The following is a 16122-nucleotide window of genomic DNA, read 5'->3' as shown; positions in this document are numbered from 1 at the left end:
ATACTGCAGTTATATTGAGACTAAGCCCAGAGTCACTGGCAGAGAGAGGGCGTTGAATCCATGAGTTTCACTCTAAGCTGGCACCTTGAAGTTGGCTAATGTGGTTCAACATTACTGCCTTCCTCTGACTCCTGTCAGAAGTAAACACAGATTTATCTCCAGGAAAATACTCCAGTTTTCACCTCCATGTTATGTATGGCTTCAGATAAACCTTATGTGAGCTTCCACATTACAACAGTTTACCATATGAGTGTGGATGTAAATCACTACATGTGAAATCAGTAGGAAAAGCAAATAATAGCTTTAGATACCCAGGAACTTCAGATCAGCAGTTTTCATTTAGAAAATAATAATTAATAAATGTTGAAAGAAATGAAAATTACACTTATAAATTGATCAAGCTACATGAGACTATAAATAACCAGGAATATTCAAAAAACAAACAATAGCATTTTTGAATGGACAATCTAATTATTGAAATTTAAAACATATGGATAAGTTAAGTAATGTATTAGCAAATGAGTTAATCAGAAGTTAAATCTGAAGATATTAGCCAGAATACTTAAGAGAGGGGAAGGGGATGGAAAATATCAAAAGTGGATATTAAGATATGAAAATACAAGAAGCTGTTCTGACATGCATCTAATTAGAGTCCCAGAAGAAAAGAATATTGAATGGAAGATAAGCAATCAATATTTGAGAAGATAATGGCAGATGAGTTCTTAAAACTGATGAAAGACATAAACACACAGGTACAAAATAGGATAGCTTATACTGAGCAGAATATGTAGATCTTCCTCGACTTATGATGGGTTTATGTCCCAATAAACCCAGTATAAATTGAAAATAACGTAGATCAAAAATGCATTTAATACAACTAACCTACTGAAATCATAGCTTAGCCTAGCTTAACTTAAATGTGCTCAGAACACTTGTACCCTATAGTTGAGAAAAATCTTTTAACACAAAGCCTATTTTATAATAAAGTGTTGACTATCTTATGCAATTTATTGAATACTGTACTGAAAGTGAAAACCAGAATGGTTGTCTGGGTACAGAATGGTTGTAAATGTATTGGTTTTTTCCCCTCCTGATCATGTGGCTGACTGGGAGCTGGGGTTCCCTTCTTCAACCCAGCATCATGAGAGAGTATCGTACCACGTATCCTGCATATTATTAGCCCAGTAAAAGATCCAAATTCAAAATTCAAAGTACGGTTTCTACTGACTGCATATGGTTTTTGCACCATCCTAAGGTTGAAAGATTGTGAGTCGAACCATCATTAGTTGGGGGCCATCTGTACACAAATAAATTCAGTCATAGACATCTTGTAGTAAAAATTGAAATGCTAAGGCAGAGAGGTTCCTTAGAGCAGCTAAAGAGAAACAACAGCTCAACTATTCAAAAAAGACTATTAGGTTAACAGTAGACTTTTTATCAGCCACAATGGAAACCAGAAGACGGAGGAATACTATTCAGTTTTGAAGAAAAAAAAAAGTCAACCTAGGATTGCCTGCCTGTCAAAACTACCTTCCAAAAATAAGAGCAAAGACATTTTCACATAAACAAAGACCAGGGAACTGTGAGTAAGTCTCAACAGCCATAGCATGCCTAATTTATGCAGTTAAAAAGGGATAGACTGAGTTATTGGGCAACACTATTATGTGAGTTTGCAGGGAGATTGATCAGAATTAAGGTGTTCTAAAGTGTTTGAATTGTCTGGAGTTAGTGAGTTAGGACTTTGTTATGCATATTTTGATAACTTTAGGGATAACTAGTGAAAGAGTAGGAAATGAGTACATAACTTCCAAAGCTATAGAGGAGAAAAATGGACAACAAAATAAAGAACACCCATAAAATTCAATCTTTTTTTTAATGTATCCTTTTTTAGAGGATACATGGGAAAAAGTAGACAAATAGAATTTTTAAAGGAAGATGGTAAAAAAAAAAGTCCAGATATCAAAAATCTTAATGAATCTGTGGGGGTTAAACTTTCCACTTAAAAGATATTATCAGACATATTAAAAAAAATTTAACTATAAGCTGTTTATAGGTTACACACTCAAAGCATAAGGCTATGGAGAGTTTGAAAGAGCAAAATAGACTAAATTATAGGCGTAAATATAAATGAAAGAACAATTGAGGTAGCTTTATTAATCTCATACAATTTAGACTAAGACAAAAAGCATACGCAGGAAAAGTCATTACTAATGATAAGAGGTTCAGTTCATCAGGGATATATAATAATTACAAATACGTAAAATATAAATATAAATAAATATATATGTAAAGCACAAATTGATCAAAAACTACAGGGAAAATATGACAAACCACAATCACAGTAGTACATTTTAGGAAACCTCCCTTATTAAAGGTTGAACAGAAAAAATTTTTTCAAAATATAAAATATTTGAGCAACAAATTAAGACACTTATTTATTTAGTTATTTATTTATCTTGGCAGTGCCGTGTGGCTTGCAGGATCTCAGTTCCCTGACCAGGGATTGAACCTGGTCCACGGCAGTGAAAGCCCAGAATCCTAACCTCTAGGTCACCAGGGAACTCACTGTTCGTTTTTTTTTTTAAATTGATTTAATTAAAATACATAAATTCTACACCCAACAATTAGAGAATGCACATGCTTTTCAAGCAGATATAAAATGCTTATAAAATTTGATACATACTAAGCCAATAAGAAATAAGATTTCAGAAAAACAGTATTGGGCTTCCCTGGTGGTGCAGTGGTTGAGAGTCCGCCTGCCGATGCAGGGGATACGGGTTCGTGCCCCGGTCCGGGAAGATCCCACATGCCGCGCAGCGGCTGGGCCCGTGAGCCATGGCCACTGAGCCAGAGCGTCCGGAGCCTGTACTCTGCAATGGGAGAGGCCGGCGTACCAAAAAAAAAAAAAAAAAAAAAACACCAGTATCATATAGAACACACCCTTATACTCAGTGTAATTAAATCAGACGTCCATAGCAGGAAGATAAGGATAGATGAAATCACACAAGGCAAATATTAACCAAAGAAAACAATGAGGTCATTTTATTTATTCCAGGAAATATAGGTGTTAAGACAAAAAATATATAATGGATTAAAAAATGGATAAAAATTGCCAGTACGTATGATTTTATAAAGTGAATTTAGCAAATTCTGGCAATGTCAGATGCTCGTATTCCCAAAGACCATGTAATTTCACTCCTCAGAAGAAAACTTCTTGTATGGGAACACTAGGAAACGTGTGCAAAAATGTTCAAAGTAGTATGTTTTTAAAGAGCAAAACAACCGAAACAAAAATTAAAAAGCAAAACAAATAAGAAAAAAACCTCAACTATACATAAGAGGTTAGTTAAGTAACTTATAGATTTGTCATACAGTGGAATATTATACAATAGTGAATTTGAATAAATGACAGTTGAATACAACATGGATGTCTTATAATTTTGACCGAATAAAAACAAATCAAAGACAACTATTTGTAGCTTCATACCATTTCATAGAAGTTCATAAAAGAAGTTCATAAAAACTAGCAAAACAAAACTGTATACATATATTCATACATATTTATATATGTATATACCATGTATATTTGTTACATTCATATACATATATTGAACTGTACCATAAACATTATTTTCCCTCTATAAATATATCATTCTTTCTTTCTCTGTATATATATATGTGTGTGTGTACATAGACTCTTTGTCACTCTGTATCTCTCCATATAAAGATAAAGAATATATATAAATATATCAATCATATTTTATGATCCTATGATTATGTTCATTTTCATTTTTTGCTAAACCTAGATATGAATGTATATATATGTACGTGTACGTGTGCGATTAATATTACACGATAAAATTTTAAAAATGAGGCATCAATTGTCATCAATACACATATCCAATAAATATTTGAATAAATAGTCAACTTCCCTTATTATTAAAAAACTACTTGAAAATCAGTGATATAGTCATTATCTACCTAATTGACTAGAATGTGGAAAAATGTACACATTTTTTGGTAGTGTATGTGATGACAAGCATCTGTCTGTTTAGGGATTTATGAATGCGTTAAAATTTTTTAAACAGTGTTTGAATATTTTAGACATAAAATATATATCTCAGGCTAAAGGAAATAACAGTGGATGCAGTAGCTGATTAAATTAATGTAGCTACTGCACAATTTCTACCTTAAGAGAGCTCTGGGAAGGAACATGAACTGTGTGCTCTGCTAGTTCTGAAGAATAGATTTTATGATAAGCACTTAATTATCAGCACATCTGAAAAAGCTAAGTACACAGTGCATTAGTACAGAGTTTCTAAAAGGGTGAGTACCAAGATGGTTACATCTAGATTTGTGTATTTTATGTGTCATGTTCTTTTAAACAATACCTAATAAATCAGTTGCCTGTAAAACCTTGAAATGGACATCATGGTTCAAGTTGAAAATTCCCATTGTGAGACAGAAAGTTACCCAAGGTGTTATAGTCCATCAAGAAAATAACCCACAATTGCACTACCTTCATTTGGATACATTATTTATTAGAAATTTCAGATTTAATGGTCCTGAAGACTTTGTATAGGACAGTTATCGAGTCATGGAATAAGATAAATTTTAGCCATGATTTACATTTCATATTATATAATTTATTTCTCTTTTCTTGTTTACTTTCTATTTCATGGGAAGATTTATTTTTCTGTTTTGAATGTTTGGTAGGGATATCTTCTTTTTGAAAGTGAATCATAAATTGAGATTTTTCAGCTATGACATTAGTTGTGTTTTCTTCTACCACGTGAAGGTGAAATCACCCCATGCCCTTCTAAAAGAACCCAGTTATTCCAAATAAGTAAATACTCATCAGATTATTTCAGTATAAAAATACAAGATGAGTGGATTGAATGGAATCTTATTCATTCAGAATTTCAGTTTTCCTTAGATTATATTTTGTAGACTACTCCTTTGCAGTTGACTAAGGCTGAATATTAAATTTTCAGCTTTTAAAAGTTGATTATAGGTTACCCACCTATACATCTGTAATTCCTTTTCTGTTTTTGTCCCTCAAATACTCTCTTCAGATGCTTTTCATTCCAACATTCAACAGTGGCAGTGACCTCAAGTGCCACACCTGTAGACTCTTATGACACAAAAAATGACTAATTAGTTGTCACATATACTGAACTATATTTAAATTAAATCACTTCATTTACTCTTCCTTTGTGACAATTTATCTGTAGGTATTTGTTTCCATAATTACCAAAAAATACCTTTGCAGTCTTAATTGATTAGTATTTATAATTTATTCATTTACTTTGATGTCCATTTAGTCATTGAAGAAGAAAAACTATGGTTAAAACTATTGAAAGTGAAATACAGTTATTCGGGGAAGGAGAGCTTTTTAAGTTATGGCATAAATCTCTGGAAGTTGACATTAAAAGGAAAAAAACAAAGCATTGTTTAGAGCGGACTCCACAAATATCGTGAGCTGTTTGTTATGAAAATCAAAATACAGAAATATTATCAGAGTAGAGCAAACGACTAGCACCTTTTAGCTGATTTTTTTTCTAGAATCTAGAAAACCTCAGTTCTTTATGAATTATGAAAATAATTTTTAATCTCTACTAATGAATAAAATGATACTGCTAGGATAAAAGGTTGAAATATGAATGGATCTGAAATAAATGCTTTTTTATAGCACATGAAATTTCTGTCAAGTAGAATAAGGAATAAAACATCTTTTCTCAAAGAAATTTTAAGTCACTTGAATTAAGTACAAGTTGGTTTTTTTATGCAGCTTGATGTAGTTTTTTCTGGAGGCAAAAGATGATTATCTGTTTTATCAAAGTTGATTGTGTTCATTGTCTAAAGTTTTGCACTGGAAAAATTGAGATTTTATGTAAGTATGTCCCAAACATTGTATGGGACATACTTACACTAAAATATTATTTGTTTATTATCTGAAATTCACATTTAACTGGGCATCCTGTATTTTATCTGGCACTGATAATGGTAGGGAGATCTACAGACTGACATCTTTTTTCCTCAGGTAGCATGAAGAGGATGTTTGCTATCCAGTTGGCAGCAGAGTATAGAATTTAAATTAATGCAAATATATTTGCAGTGTCTTTTAAATTAGTTGAGCTTCATGTAGCTAGAAGTTCTAGGAGTTTTTAAATAATGAAGAGTTTATTCAGAGAACCATTCAAAATATACCATCTGCAAAATATCTATGTACTTCTTAATATTTCTCTGCTGCTTTATGACTTTACATATTAAGTCTAGCATTACCAGAGCTGTGGTGGTTCATTCCTTTGGTTATTAAGTGGATATTTACTGACTATCTGGATGTTCTGGGTGGAGCTGGAAGGGATATATAGAGATGTGTGGGCTTTGATCTTGATTTTAAGGCAATTACAATATAACTGTAAAGTAAGACATACATGATTATTTGGTGAATGAGAGCTTTTTAAATGATGAAATAAATCTTTTTATGCCATCAGTTAAATCAAAGGCCATTCATTTTAATAAAATGCAATGTGAAAAAAATCCTCTGGATGACAGAGTTTCAGAGTAGCTCAGAGGATGGTAGGTTTACTCTTGGGTTTGAGTCATTTGGGAAGTCTTTATGGATGAAAAGGTAGTTAAGGTGGGTCTTGAAAAATGAAGAGAAAACTCCCTGAACCTTTTGAGGTTTTCATATTAATGTTGATAAAATGAAATGTATTCAGTAGGTTAGAGCAGAGTCCAAACTAACGTAGTTTCTCAATGACTAAACTTTTATTCTTCAGTAATGTTTCTTATACTAGGCATTAAAATAATCTTTTTATTTTGGGGGGACATGGCATTAAGTTGAAGGGCTTTTCAGTTATTGTTGAGAGTGACACAGTCAGAAATATACCCAAATCTTTCAGGAACTAATTCCTGAACAAGCTAGTAGTATTGCATCAACTACCAAACAGCATACATGCAAGAATAGCTATGGACACGAGCTAGAATACTGCATCATGCACTCCGTATTATTTTATGAATTGACTTGTCTGTGCTTCATGTTCTTATTGTATGAAGTAGGGATGGAAATAGGTACTATGTGTGATTGTTGTAGAATAATATATATAAATGGCCTAGAACTAAAGAATACTGAAAGATGATCCCCAAACAGTGAAATAAAGAAGATGAATGACTATTTGCGGATTATGCTTGACAATGTCATGTTTATAGTTTTAGCTTATGAAGCTGTTAGGGTTGACTTTCAGAGGTGGGAGTATGTGCCTTAAGAGGGAAGATGATGTTGCTCATCATAAAGAATTCATTTGGGAATGTTCTGTCAAGTACTGAGTATATATACTGAGAGTTCATTCCAATCTAACACTCATCGACGTATTTCTGACCATGGCTTCGTGCCTTTTGCTATTTAAGGTGTGGTCTGGGAACCAACAGCATCAGCATCATCTGGGATTTTGTAAGAAATAGAGACTATTGGGTACCACCCCAGATTTCCAGAATCAGAATCTGAGTTTTAACAAGATTCCCAGATGATTCTTCTGCATGTTAGGGTTTAAGAAGCACCGCTCTAGATGTTAGCATAGGTGACTGAAAAGTTCATGTTGCTCCCAGCTTTTGAAAGTACAGTGATGTTGTCTTTTTCATATATTTCCTATCATTTATTTGATGACTATTATATGGAGAAAGAAGTCCTTCAGTTCTCCAGAGTATTATGCAGCAAATTGCCTTTTCTGCTTCACCTCAGGGCGTTCAGTGGCCTGAAAGATGGAGCAGTTTAGCAGTTTACTGCTTAATTGTCAAGCTTTACTCTCTTTTCATGAATAGGAGTCACCCTCAGAATCTTATGATTCTGAATAACAAAGATAGTAAGGGCATTACCTGTGTTTTATTAGAGCCACAGGTGGTAGAGGATGTCTTGAGTGTGTTCATTCAGTTGTTTTGAACCAGGATATATCTACTAATGTAGTTTGTGACTGGTCCCTGCATGGGTGTCCCCTGAAGACCTTACTAAAAATTCAGATTCTCAAGTTATGTCCAGGAGATTCAGATCTTCAGTAGGGCAGCTGAGAGGCCCTGGAATCTGTATTGCTAAGAAACTCCTTCAGTTGCAGCACTGCTTGCAGCCCGTTTTGCAAACCGTTGCTGTAGTCAGTCTCACTTCTGTCAGTTAGAAGACCTTTCCCTTCCCCTCATTTTTCAATTTTTAGCCCTCATTTTTCATTGTCAGTATTGTCAGTAATTTTATTTATTTTTGTATAAAGTTAAAAATTCAGGCAACCGAGGATAGAAAAATAGAACATCAGTCTGGAAGGTAGAAGCCCTGTATTCTTGACTTGATGTAGACTAAATGGACAAGGCACTTTCTTCATTTTACTTATCTATAAAATGGGCTTTATACCTCAGTGGAATGTGAGATCACATACGTGTGAGTGCTTTGAAGTCTTCAAAAGAAAACGTGTGTGCGTTGAGCTTGTTATTGCCAGCTCGTTTTAATATCCTTCCTGTTAGTATGTGTTTTTCTTTTCAATGTAAAACCCGGTTCTCACTGAAAACTTACCTCTGCAGTTTCTGTCTCCTTTCTGCTTTACACCCAGCCTCACCGTCCTCTGCATTTGGACAGTCCTCCAGCACCTGTATCACGGAAGGTTTTGCCTTGATCAGTCAGAATAAGAGCTCCTTTGTGGGCAGATCTGAACAGCTCTTGCCGAGACCTGTAAGGAGTCAGAGAGTTGTCCGTTGGGACAGGAACTTGAAACTAGAAAACCTAGAAGCCCCCAGACACCTTGTGTCAAAAGTGATACGTTGTGATGAATTCATTGCCTAGACAGGACACACCCAGAACCCCTTGTATATTTAGGAGGACATGTCAGTCACATACCAGTTAAAGGTTGGAGGTATTCGTCTTTTTATGGTGAAGGAATAGGTTGGCTCAAGGACATTTCTAGATTGCAGAGTAAGTAGATACTGAAGGCACATAATCTTAATTACTGAGATATATTACTAGATATATTATGGTTCTAAACCACCCTCCTGAATACACTTACAAAGCATCGCTACCTCTGAAGACTTCAGGAAAACACAGGTAATGCCCTTTCTGTCTTTGTTATTCAGAATTTTAAGATTATGGCTCTGACTACTATTATTGAAAAAAGAGTAAGGCTTGACAATTAACTGCTAAACTGCTCCATCTTTCAGGCCATTGAACACCACTAGGTGAAGCAGAAAAGGCAAAAAATATATTCTACCTGGTAATGTCTTAAAACAAAGGATCTGCTAGGAAATAAACATGGTTTTAAGAAAGATGTCTGTCATGGTTAAGGTACCTGGGGGAGTGGAAAAGAATGATACCAAAATGCCAGGTGGTAAGTTTTAGCTCCTTTGAATAGAGTGCAGAAGGCAGATTCACACAGAAGGGGGGCTTTATTTAATTTTAGGATTTATATTGGTTAACTCATACTAGATGCACTATTGTTTTTATTTTGCAGGTGAGGAAATTGAGGCAGGTTCAGTAGATTATCCAAAGTCACATATATAGTAAAATACAGAGCCAAGCTTGAAACTTAGGCATTCTGGTTCTAGAGTCTTACTTTTAAGTGAACTAAATTGCTTCTCCAATAAAACTGTGAGTCTTCTGTTTTCAAAGAATTTTGTCATGTGGTACTCTAGAGTCTTGCACTTCTTCTCTTTTTTTTTTTTACGGTACGCGGGCCTCCCACTGCTGTGGCCTCTCCCGTCGCGGAGCACAGGCTCCGGACACGCAGGCTCAGTGGCCGTGGCTCACGGGCCCAGCCGCTCCACGGCATGTGGGATCTTCCCGGACCGGGGCACGAACCCATGTCCCCTGCATTGGCAGGCGGATTCTCAACCACTGCGCCACCAGGGAAGCCCCATTTTAATATTTTTATGGTCAATTCATCATCAAATTATTTTTCATTTATTGTATTTCCTTTTATCTTTCCTACTTCGTGAAGAAAAATAGGACAAAAGATTGAAAACAACCTCCTGTAAAAAGTAGAAGTTAAATATCCATATTTGTTCAACCAAATGTAAGCTGTTAATCACAAGAAGATAATCATGTACCAAATTAAGTACTCTCAACAAATATTGGCTGAGATTTTGTTACATGTCTTAATACCTTTGAATTTTGCTTCCATAAAATAAGAACGTTCTTTTGGATTTTCAGCCATCAGGTCTCGGAATGAAGTCCTCCAGTAGAGAAACCCTTACACTCCCAAAGTGATTAAAGCACACATTTAACTATGCTACTCCTCTGCCTATAACCTTGCAGTTGCTTCCCTTTCCCTTTGAAGATACCTACCTCCTTGCCGTGGTCCACAAAGCTCTAGGTGACCCTCCGGCTTGTTGATTATTATGCTTCCTCTTATTTATTCCTCTCAAGCATCAGTGGCCTCTTTCAGTATCTCAGGCTTGCTAGAATGTACTGCCCTTTCCCCTCCCTCCTCCTCCAACAAGGATAGCTCCTTTCCATCCTTTGCTTTGATAAATCGCCCTCAGAAAGGCCTTCCTGAGGACCTTAAGCAGCCCTTCCACCCCCTTACCATCCCATCCATTCCATTCTTAGCACATATTACTCTTTGTCCTTACATGTTTATTTAGAGACTAATGTGAAGCTTGTCATTCCTGACTAGACTCTAAACACCAGGTGAACAAGGACTATGTGCCTTGTATTCAACAATGTGTACCCAGTGCCTGGCAAAGTAATATTGTGATGATTATCTACAGATTACATATAGGGGTACCTACTTTGCAGTAGCTTTTTTTTTTTTTTTTTTGCGGTACACGGGCCTCTCACCGTTGTGGCCTCTCCTGTTGTGGAGCACAGGCTCCGGACGCGCAGGCTCAGCGGCCATGGCTCACGGGCCCAGCCGCTCCGCGGCATGTGGGATCTTCCCGGACCGGGGCACGAACCCGTGTCCCCTGCATCGGCAGGCGGACTCGCAACCACTGCGCCACCAGGGAAGCCCCTGCAGTAGATTTAAGTAACAGCTCTCAAAACTTATTTTGTTATTTTAAGTTGTAACTCCTAACACATTATATCGTGGAGTAGCAAGTGTTTCACATGGTTATTTAATTAGAAAGCCATACAAGGTTTTTACAGTTAAAGAATGTATGCCTTATTCCCAGTTATTTGTGTACCTTTCCAGTATGCCTTTTAGGATACAGTGCCTCTGTTCTTCTTTGTTAATCAAACATTTTTCTTAATTTAACAGTTACCGTTCTGTCTTTAACAGCAGGAGATGCTATGAAATCCAACAATAAGGTCTCCTTGTTTTATGCCTTATAAAAAGAAAACACACACATAAACATACATTCACACACACTCTTTTAATGACTACATCTGTACAGCACCTATCATGCTGCTTGGTACCCAACAGACAGTCAACTTGTTGAATGTTCATAAGTCCTTACAGATAGAAAAAATTTGTCTTAAAAAACTTGAGCTTCTGGTATATTTTATTTACTAGATTATGTAGCTCAGTCAACCACATTTCATTGATTAAATGGATTTAAATTTTATGATAGAAAAGAACATTGTAATCAGTTTGGTAGAATTTATTTTAATATATGTAAAAGCTGTATAGAGCACTAGCAATGTATATATATTTATAGTGAAAAATATCCCAGTTTAGTTTAAATAAGTGGAAAGAGAAAAGTCCACTGATGAAATCAGGTGTAAAAACTTATGAATATCTATTAAATAATATAGAATTGATGATTATCCGGTCCCAGTAAAATGAACAGAGCAGGTCCTTCAATAATAAAGCAAATCAACCAGTTTTAAATGTGACTTGTCTGGAGTGTGTGTGCATAAGTGTGTCTGTGTGTGCAGATACGTTATTGCTAATATACAAACGGGAATATTGCATTCCTTACCTAGAACGGAAGATGCCAGTTTCTGGGTATTGAGAATATTGTATTGCATTCTACCTGTTACATTACAGGAGATAAAATTCAGGTGCTTGAAGAGTGTTTTTTTAAAGCCCTTCTGAATGCTAGATTTCGAGTAATGGTTTTCTTCTTCTGCAGGAGAGCACACAGCTGCTACAAATGCCGTCAATGCAGTTTTACAGCTGCCGAGACTCAGTCACTACTGGAGCACTTCAACACTGTTCACTGCCAGGAACAGGACAGCACTACAGCCAACGGCGAAGAGGACGGGCATGCCGTATCCACCATCAAGGAGGAGCCCAAGATTGACCTCAAGGTCTACAGTCTGCTCAATCCAGACTCTAAAATGGGAGAGCCGGTTGCTGAGAGTGTGGTGAAGAGGGAGAAGCTAGAAGAGAAGGACGGGCTGAAAGAAAAAGCTTGGGCTGAGAGTTCAAGTGATGACCTTCGCAGTGTGACTTGGAGAGGGGCGGACATCCTACGGGGCAGTCCATCCTATACCCAAGCAAGCCTGGGGCTTCTGACCCCTGTGTCCGGCCCCCAAGAGCAGACAAAGACTTTAAGGGATAGCCCCAACGTAGAGGCTGCCCACCTGGCGCGCCCTATTTATGGCTTGGCTGTGGAGACCAAGGGCTTCCTGCAGGGGGTGCCTGCAGGCGGAGAGAAGGCTGGCGCCCTCACCCAGCAGTATCCTGCATCCGGAGAAAACAAGTCCAAGGATGAATCCCAGTCCCTGTTACGGGTAGGAAGGTTTAATTTTTTTAAATAATTCCTATATCTTGAAGGGAAAATGGGGAGAACGTACATTCTCTAGAGTTAGTATCATGACTTACCAAGTGTAACTAAATGATGTGTATCTGTCTGGGGATGTATACTTAATAAGGCCAAAGTGGTAGAAAGCAGCTCACGTGTGTTTGTGTGGACTCTACATACACTTGATCGAGTGGGTGGAAGTCACTTGTTTGTCACCACTCTCAGCTCCGATTGAATGTTTGTTAATCATTCCTGGTGATTATGCAAAACCATGAGGCCGCTTTTGGAGAAGGGAGGCTCGGAATCCCAGAAGGATGCACATTTGTTACATTAAAATGATGAAATGACTTTTAAATTTTAAGATGGTGTGACACAGTCTATGGTTAATAAGGAAATGAGCAGAGATTTAAATCGCTAAGAATGCAAAGCCCTCAGTGAGACGTTAATACGGAAATGTAGTGTTTTTAAAACTCACAGCGTAATTATGTACAAATGACAATGCTTGTTGTTTTGTTGCCAAGAGGAGGGGAAAAATGAGATAGACTTAAGTGTGAATGGTGTGAAGAGCATCCGAAGAAGAGAACCATGAATTTTACATTATCGGGCTCCTGTAGGGAGAAAGACACAGTCCTGCGTGAAAAAGAAACTAAACAAAAGCTCTGTAAGATAAGATCCTTGCTCACTCTCTTCATGCTGTGTAGACTGTGAATTGTTAAGAAATATTTTAGGTTTTGAAAATTCAGTTGAGTGATGCTTGCTTTTTGCCTAAGGCACTACCACTTCAACATCTCACCTTGACTTTGAGAAGTTTTGAGCTTTCCGGTTGATTTCAAAGCTTTGTTCCTTCATGGAAGGTAGGATCAGAATCCAGCTAACCTTTACAAAAGAGCTGGTTAGGAAATACAGTTCAGCCAGCCCAGTGCTTTGACCTGGAGGTTAGAGACCACCGAGTTCTCTCTGGATGTATTCTGGGGAGAAAAATTACTCTTGCCAATGTCGGCTTGGCTACTCCGCTCTCATTTCATGTAGATTCTCTGAGGCTTATCTGTGCTTCTCTGGCTTTCTCTAGTGGAGTTGAGAAATGCCCCTTGGAGGAGCACAGTTAATTATAAAAGTTGTTACCTTTCCCATCCGCAGTCATGCCCTGGAGCTAAGAGAAGGGCTTGAATGCAGAAGAGGAGATGCCTCCTTGTACACTGAGAAACAAAGAATCCTTCCTGCCCGGAAGGAGCAAGTTTATCATAAATAACTTTGGAAAGAAGAGAAATAGTTCCTGTGCTTTTCAAGTGAGTGTTCAATTTAGGGAGCTTCTTTCATATATTATGCATTTTTATCATTGTAAATGCTCATCATTTTCTTAGCATATGAGGACTCTTCTGGTCTCAAGTGGCTCTTATGGTTTCTGGTTATAAGGCAGGAATGACGTGTCCTAGGATTTTTAAATTTCATGTTGCATCTTGAGAGCGTGGTGGAATTGATTTCCTTACATCTGTATCACTAGAACTCCCCACTCTTTTTTTTTTTTTTTCCATTTAAAACTGTTTTCATCCATGACATCTTCATCTGATACCAAGTTGTGTGACTCTTTTAGACTGTTTCTGGAATGTTACCTTTTCTGCCACCGTTTGTAAACACTAAGCATTTGGAACGAGCAGTAATTTATGAAGCAGTGCAATTTAAAACCTGAGCAGGATAGTTCTATTCTTTAAGCAGCCTGAGGATGATAATTCTTTTCTAAAAAAATTGTTTTTCTCAATTCCTCCGCTTCCTTAATTCCCTGACTTCAACTTTCTGTTGCATCATTTCAACTGTCTTTTCAGTTCCTCCACATCAGTTGCTGAAGTAGGAAATCTTCAGCAAGAGGCTACTTAACTGTGTTCTACAGTGAATATCAGATTCCTAACTGTAGGATTTGTGATACTTAAAGACCATCATCTACTAAAGTTTGAGAGCTGACAAAAAAGTCTCTCTCTCTATATGTGTGTGTGTATATATATATATATATATATACACACACACACACACACACACACACATATATATATATATATATATATATATATAAATGACGTATTTTAAAGTGGCCTGGGTCTTTCTTCTGTGATTTTAGTAAAATTTGATCTTTAAAATTTATATTTTCATTGCATTTGAATAGTGCTTTTGGAAGTCACCCATTTTATTGGACATTTGCAATAAGGAGGTGTAGCTGATTTGATTTATTGTGAAATACTGGGTCGGCCAAAATGTTCATTTGGTTAGTGAATATGCTGTTCAGTAAAGTTCTAGATGAAATGAAAAAATGTGGCTTTTATTTTTACTTAAAATCTAATGAACTTTTTGGCCGACCCAATATTTAGTATATTAACTGAATTTAAAAGTTTTAATTTACACATGTCTTGCTGATCAGCTTTTTAAGATACTTCAGAGAATTAAGAGCCCATTCTGATTGTGAATTTGACAAGAATTCTGTTTTGGTGAATCCTGATTGTGAATTTGACAAGAAATCTACTTTGGTGGTAGAAATTGGTATTGCTGAGTTATCATGGCAAACATATACTTCTCATTCCTTCCTCTGCCATCAGTCAGGGGAAACCCAAAAGAATATTGCCATCATATTTACTAAGGCAAAACCAAAGTACTTTAATTTTGTAATTTTAGAGGTCTAGTTAGTAACAAAGGTGTCCTGTAAAAATTTATAAGTACACAAGTGAAATATGCACATACAATTTCCATGTTTTAAATGAAAAAACAGGGGTCTGTGTAAGTATATATCTACAGAATGTAATATCCATGTTTGAGTTTAAATAGTAGAATGGAACTTGAAATTAACTTGCTGTTTGGTATGTTTGTTTTGAAATAGTAAGCAATTTAAGAAATGGAAAATAGGTTTTAAAAGCGATTTTTTAATTAGAGCATCCAATAAAGCATTAATAGGACAAATGTAAATATATTTATACATGTAGTTTCTAATACTAAAAGTAAAAACTTGACTATCATCTTTGACTACTGGGCAGAGTGATATTCAAGAATTAGGTGTGGAAAATGTGTCCAACAGAAAATGTTAATTTAAAATAGTTTAACACTATGTTGCTAAATAATGGAAACATTTTAAAGAGTATGCTGAATGGAGTTAGGGTCATGTCACAAAGCACATCATTAAAATATCACTTTCAGCATATTAGTCTTTCTTTTACATGTTTCTAACTGGTTGTAGTTATGAAATTCTGCTGCACTCAAAGTGAGGAAGGAAATATAAGAATCACAGAGAAGAGCTCAAGTTTCAAAATATTCATTAGTTTTCTTCACTTCTTTCTTTTCTTTTCTTTTTTTTTCCCTTAGGTCAGTGTTTGGCTTTTAGTTTTATATTCAGTGGCAGCTCATTTATGTGTATTTTCATTTGGTGAATACCTTTAGACTTCCCTTGTTACTAGTATGGAATTGATCTTGTTATAAAAAATT

General features: G+C 36.2%; 1 protein-coding gene across 6 annotated transcripts in view; it reads left to right on the top strand.

Annotated features, from left to right (window-relative positions):
• The window catches only part of TRPS1 (transcriptional repressor GATA binding 1), a 254207-nt gene that overhangs the window by 66634 nt on the left and 171451 nt on the right, over positions 1-16122 (top strand). For all 6 annotated transcript variants that reach the window (XM_033842967.2, XM_019932107.3, XM_019932104.3 and 3 more), the window contains one exon: positions 12049-12652. In XM_033842967.2, coding sequence (XP_033698858.1) covers positions 12049-12652 — 604 coding nt within the window. The remainder of the gene's footprint in view (positions 1-12048; positions 12653-16122) is intronic.

Source organism: Tursiops truncatus, chromosome 17 (assembly GCF_011762595.2).
Source record: "Tursiops truncatus isolate mTurTru1 chromosome 17, mTurTru1.mat.Y, whole genome shotgun sequence".
NCBI lineage: Eukaryota > Metazoa > Chordata > Mammalia > Artiodactyla > Delphinidae > Tursiops > Tursiops truncatus.
The sequence above is the reverse complement of the archived record's forward strand: the minus strand, read 5'-3'. Positions and strand labels throughout refer to the sequence as shown.